Source organism: Bos grunniens, chromosome 14, assembly GCF_055505025.1.
Source record: "Bos grunniens cultivar Pamir isolate PY7600 chromosome 14, Bosgru_T2T1.0, whole genome shotgun sequence".
NCBI classification, from domain to species: Eukaryota; Metazoa; Chordata; class Mammalia; order Artiodactyla; family Bovidae; genus Bos; species Bos grunniens.
This window is the reverse complement of record NC_141178.1, coordinates 39,212,287-39,218,286: the sequence shown is the minus strand read 5'-3', so window position 1 is coordinate 39,218,286 and position 6,000 is coordinate 39,212,287. Positions and strand designations below refer to the sequence as shown.

The window sequence follows — 6,000 nt, the reverse complement described above, 5'->3', positions numbered from 1 at the left end:
GAAACATCATTATGAACAAAGCTAGTGGAGATGATAGAATTCCAGGGGAGCTATTTCAAATCCTGAAAGATGATGCTGTGAAAGTGCTGCACTCAATATGCCAGAAAATTTGGAAAACTCAGCAGTGGCCACAGGACTGGAAAAGGTCAGTTTTCATTCCAATCCCAAAGAAAGGCAATGCCAAAGAATGCTCAAACTACCGCACAATTGCACTCCTCTCACACGCTAGTAAAGTAATGCTCAAAATTTTCCAAGCCAGGCTTCAACAATATGTGAACCGTGAACTTCCAGATGTTCAAGCTGGTTTTAGAAAAGGCAGAGGAACCAGAGATCAAATTGCCAACATCTGCTGGATCATGGAAAAAGCAAGAGAGTTCCAGAAAAACATCTATTTCTGCTTTATTGACTATGCCAAAGCTTTTGACTGTGTGGATCACAGTAAACTGTGGAAAATTCTGAAAGAGATGGGAATACCAGACCACCTGACCTGCCTCTTGAGAAACCTATATGCAGGTCAGGAAGCAACAGTTAGAACTGGACATGGAACAACATTTCCTGGAGTTTGCTCAAATTTGTGTCCATTGAGTTGTTGACACTAAACAGCAACTTTCAAATATATGATACAATATTGGTAATTATAGTCACCATGCTGTACATTATATCCCCATGGCTAATGTATCTTATACCCGAATGTTTGTAGTTTTTAACCGCTTTCACTCATTTTGCCCACTGTTACCACCATCAACTCCTGCTCTCAACTACCAATACATTCTTTATATCCATGAGCTCTTCTTCTTAGATTCCATATATAAGTGAGATCATACAGTTTCATCATTCCCTGTCTGACATTTCACATTACACAGTGCCTTCAAGGTCAATCCATGTTGTCAAAAATGGCGAGATTTCCTTATTTTTTAATGTCTGAATAATATTCCATTATATATATGAGGCATGTGTGTGCATGTATATCACAGTTTCTTTATCCATTCATGTATTGATGGACACTTGAAAGTGTTAGTTGCTCAGTCGTGTCTGACTCTTTGCGACCCTGTGCACTGTAGCCTGGCAGGCTCCGCTGTCCATGGAATTCTCTGGGTAAGAATACCAGAGTAGGTAGCCATTTCTTTCTTCACAGGATCTTCCTGACCCAGGGGTCAAACCTGGGTCTCCTGCAGAGACAGAGGAGTTTCTTTATCCATTCTCCCACTGGTACACTTGAGTTGCTTCCGTACCTTCAGCTATTGTAAATGATGCTGCCATGAACACAGAGGTGCATGTCTTTTTGAGTTAATGTTTTCATTTTCTTTGGAAATACCCATAAAAGTGGAACTGTTGTATCATGTGATAATTCTATTTTTCATTTTTTGAGGAACCTCCATAATGTTTTCCATTGTGGCTGCACCAATTGACATTCCAGTAACTAGTGCACCAGGGTTCCCTTTTAAAATTCTACATTCTCGCCAACCCTTGTTACTTCTTGCCTTCTGATGACAGCCATTCTAACAGGTGTGAGGTGGGATCTCGTGGTTTGACTCATTTCCCTGATGCTGAGCACCTTCTCATGTAACTCTTGGCCATCTGTATGTCTTTTTCGGAAAAACGTCTATTCAGATCCTCTGCCCCTTCTGCTGTATTTTTGTCCTTAGCACTCATCACCATCTAACATGCTATTTATTTTACTTACTTGTCAATTTCCCCAGCCAAAGGTAAGCCCTAACAGGCAAGCAATTTCATCTGATTTGTTTACCACTGTTTCTTTTGTATTTAGAACAGTGGCATACACATAGTGAACACTCAAAACATATTTATTGAATGACAGAATTTCTCAGTACAGTTTATGCTTTCCTAATAAAAGGAAAGAACGGGCATAAAAACAGGGGGAGGGGAGATACAGCTAAAGAAAATTCTAACAAATAAGAGCTATAATTATAGCTTTCATTTACCATGTCTTTTTCTAATCATTTATTCATAATTGTCTAATTGTGTTCTTGAATATCTGCATTCAACATAAAAGGAGTGAATGCACTCAGCAAAGTTCATTTATTTTCCCGATGTTCCTCTTTTGATTTTGAGTCTTTACTCTCCTGGAGTCCTAACAGAACTGCTTCAGCCTCTAGGATGGTTGTATCTGTTGTCGCTCCCAGGAACCTGGATGTAAGTTCAAGATCTAATAGTCGCAGCCGGACTCTGGTTCCTTTCTGGTATTTCCTAAATAGTAAGAAAAAAATGCCATTAATTCTTCATATCATAAAATGAACAACTAAAATCAAACTCAAGTTCTAATTCTAATTTGTGTTGGCTCCAGATAAGGAAATTAACAGTAGTATCAGGGAAATAGTTGTTTCTGACAGAAAAGTTATTTAGTTGTATCAGAATTTTTATGTTAAAGTCACCTTTAAAGATTTTATAACTGAAATGAAAATGTATTCCAGACTGAAATTCAAACAAGTTGGTCCTTGAAACTGACATTTATTTTAATGTCATTCATTTTTAAAGTCAAAGAGTATCAAGGGGAAAAAATGTTTTCAGAAACATTTTGTCTTCTAAAATTAGTATCTTCTTTGAAAAACAAAATGGAAAAAAGTCTCACTACAAAATACTTACTATAGGGGATTGACTGCACTGTAATTAAAATATAACGCTGGCCCCACAATGTATGATGGCTCCATTTGGTAAAAATAAAAATATTCAAGTATTTCACAATCCCAAGTGAAAACTGATGCTCATTTAGCTTTCTTCCTTGATCAATCATTTTAAGAGCTTAATATCAACATTACGAAAAGGTACAGAGAGTGAAAATATTGCTACTGAATGAAAATCTCAACTCTTTCTTAAAAACTTCTACATATACACCTCAAGTGCTCTAAGGTAATTTTAAAATTAAAATAATTTTATATAAACAGAAAATGAAGAAACAGAGTTCTCCCAAAAAGAGAAAATGATTTTGGTAGACCATACAGTGAATAGCCTCCACATAATGTTTGATTAGGTATTCTGGAGGAATTTATAGGTGATTCATCAAGTAAACCTGTAGGTTATTTGGCTTTTTTCTAAGTCATTTTTCTTTCTGATTACAGAACAAAATGTCCTTCTGTAAAATTTGAAAAATCACAACGTCAGTCACACTTCCTAGTCTTTCTATATGTATATTTATATATATGTACGTGGGTGTGTGCATGTGATGGCACAGATCATACTTCTTTGTTTAAAAAAACTGAAGAGATATCCTAGAATAGCAAGGCCTGGCTTTATACTCTTAGAAAACAGAAATTCCCATCCTACTTCTCTTTGCCTTTTGCACTGCCGCACTGCTTGGACCTTCCTTATGAAAAAATCCTGTTGGTTCCCAGGTATCCAGGTAGAATGTATCAAACGCAGGCCTTGAGAGTTTCGACATTCTCCTTATCAGAATGTCGATTCTGTGACTGGAATTCCCAAGAAAGACAGCGTAGCCAAGTAAGCACAAATGTTAGTGCCCTTCACTCACCTCTATTGGTTATCTGTGTAAACCTCTGGTTTCTCATTAGATCAAATGCTCCCTAAGATTTGTCACTGTGTTTACATCTGCATCCTTCCAGGGCCAAAGCAGCAGGAACGCAAATGTATGTCAACAAATTAACAAGACACTTGCTGACAAAAGCCACCACCTCATCGACAGTCTAGATGCTCCATTCTCTTGGCTTTAGCAGCTGTGTGGCCTGGCTCATTTCCTCAACCTCCCTGAAGTCTGCCTGGCACAGAGCCTGGTGCACTGTGGTTATTAAATGTTAGTTTTCTTCTTCCATTGTTCGGAGTTAGATAATAAACTGACCGTGATAAAGGGGAACAGTGATTTTTTTTCTTTTAATGAAAAGAGTTGAACACGCACAAACACTTGGGACACGCTATCTGGGCACAGTCACACGGAAGGGGCAGCTCTCAGTGGAGACAGTCCTGTGTCTTGTAAATGTTAGCAATCTCCTGTTACAAAAATAAAATCAGAAATACCACGAGTGTCCAGTACGCTTGGTAGTTTATGGAAAGCAAAACTGTCCCTATGTTTAGGTGGGGGAGCCTTTAATAATATGAAAGTTTTGCATTCATCTCTAAAAAGTATGGAAATTCAAGAAGCTACCCAGTGAGTTGGTATCAGAAATGAAAAGTGAGCTGCAGGCCTTTACGTGTGCTGAATGAATCAAGAATCACCCACACTGTGCACTGAACAACAACAACAAAAACACCTCTAGAAGATTCTCTGACTTCAGTTGTCTGGAAGTAGCTGTTTCTACTTTTATGGTACTTACTTTTCCCTGTGCATTATTTCTATGTGTCATCTTCCCTAGCAGACCATAGCTCATTAAGGGCAGGGCTTTTATCTCATCCATCCCTCTCATAGTACCCAGAGGAGACCTATACATTTCACACACCAGAAGCAACCGCAGTGCTCCTTAAAAATGCACATGAGGAAGCAACCCCAGAGAGTGAGTTGGCAGATCTGGGGTGGGACTCAGGAATTTGCTTTTTTTGTTGTTAAGAGTTATGTTTCATTCGGTGGGAATTTTTAGGACTTCACGCCTGGGAGACAGCATTTCAGGTAACCCTGAGAGAACTGCTCTGAGGAGGCGGGGGCATGGAGGGGCAAGGAGAGGGGAGGAGTCAGGTTATACAGAAGTTTGCAACAAAGGGTGGGTAGTCTGAACATCAAAAGTATTTTTATGAATTAAGAAAACCAGATTATCTCAAAAGTTAAGGAATTTAGTGCTTTCTACTTTTCTACGTATGGGAAGATTCAAGTGTTGGGGCTCATTGAAATCATTCCTTCCACAGGCATCTCAGTGATCTGGGGCCAGTATGCTGAGATTTTTCACATCCTGAATTCTTCAGTGCTCACCTAGGGAGGGGCTGCAGGGGAATTTGCCTTTTTAAAGCTCCCCAGGTAAGCAGATGTAGTCTTCTCTGATCAGCATTTGAGAAAAATCTGGCCTAGAACCACCTGTATTATATACAACGCACGGCATCCAACATACATACAAAGGGCCAGTAAAACGAGGACCTCTGACGCACTTTGCAGCCGCCGTGAACAGCCTTTCAGAGTAACAGATGTTCTCCACAAGTGATGACAAAACCAACAAACCTCAGGATGAGTAATTTAGACTAACCAAATAAAATAAAGCCAGGCAATGACAGCATAGAAAGGAGAAACGCGCCTTAAGAGAGTCCCTTGAACAAAGCCTGGTGACCACTGGGGCGGGACTGACTCTCGCACACACAGACGGTTCCCTCTGAGAAACCCAGGATGCAGAAAGGTTGGTAGTCCTCACTCACAGGAACAGCAGCCACACCATTAACGTGGAGTTTATCCTTGCTTTAAGTTTGAAATACTTCATTAGAGGGAAGTAAAGAAATGACTGATATATTTCAGAGAACTCCATTTCCGCCAATGTAATTTGAGGTGACCCTCCAGTACTGCAGTCTTTGATAATCACTTATACCACTTAGTCTTCCCATTTGGGTTTCCATTGTTTCACATAACAAGATTTAAAATAAATATGCCAGTACACTCCTTCCCCAAGACTGCATTGCTCATACAGTTTCCAAATGCTCCTTTTAGTCAAAGATTTTGGCCTAAGTATAAATATCCAGAAAATGCAATGAGGTGGTGAAGACTGTAGACTCTGGAGCCAGATGATTAGAAACATGCCCAGCTCCACCCCTAAACATGCAGCTCTGAGCTAGTTACTTCATCTCTATTTCAGTTTCCTCATTTGTAAAATTGAAATAATAATTATGGGTTTCCCTAGTGTCTCAGATGACACCAGACGAACTTCCAGGTGAACTTCCAGATGTTCAACCTGGTTTTAAAAAAGGCAGAGAAACCAGAGATCAAATTGCCAATATCTGCTGGATCATCGAAAAAGCAAGAGAGTTCAAGAAAAACATCTACTTCTGCTTTACTGACTATGCCAAAGCCTTTGACTGTGTGGATCACAATAAACTATGGAAAATTCTGAAAGAGATGAG

General features: G+C 39.4%; 1 protein-coding gene across 3 annotated transcripts in view; it reads right to left on the bottom strand.

Annotated features, from left to right (window-relative positions):
- Window positions 1-1,787: 1,787 nt before the first annotated feature.
- MRPS28 (mitochondrial ribosomal protein S28) overlaps window positions 1,788-6,000 on the bottom strand; it is a 102,226-nt gene continuing 98,013 nt past the window's right edge. For all 3 annotated transcript variants that reach the window (XR_015140224.1, XM_086335413.1, XM_086335414.1), the window contains one exon: window positions 1,788-2,208. Coding sequence is in view for 2 of the 3 variants with exons in the window: in XM_086335413.1 (XP_086191539.1) it covers window positions 2,037-2,208 (172 nt within the window). In the remaining variant the exon portion in view is untranslated. The remainder of the gene's footprint in view (window positions 2,209-6,000) is intronic.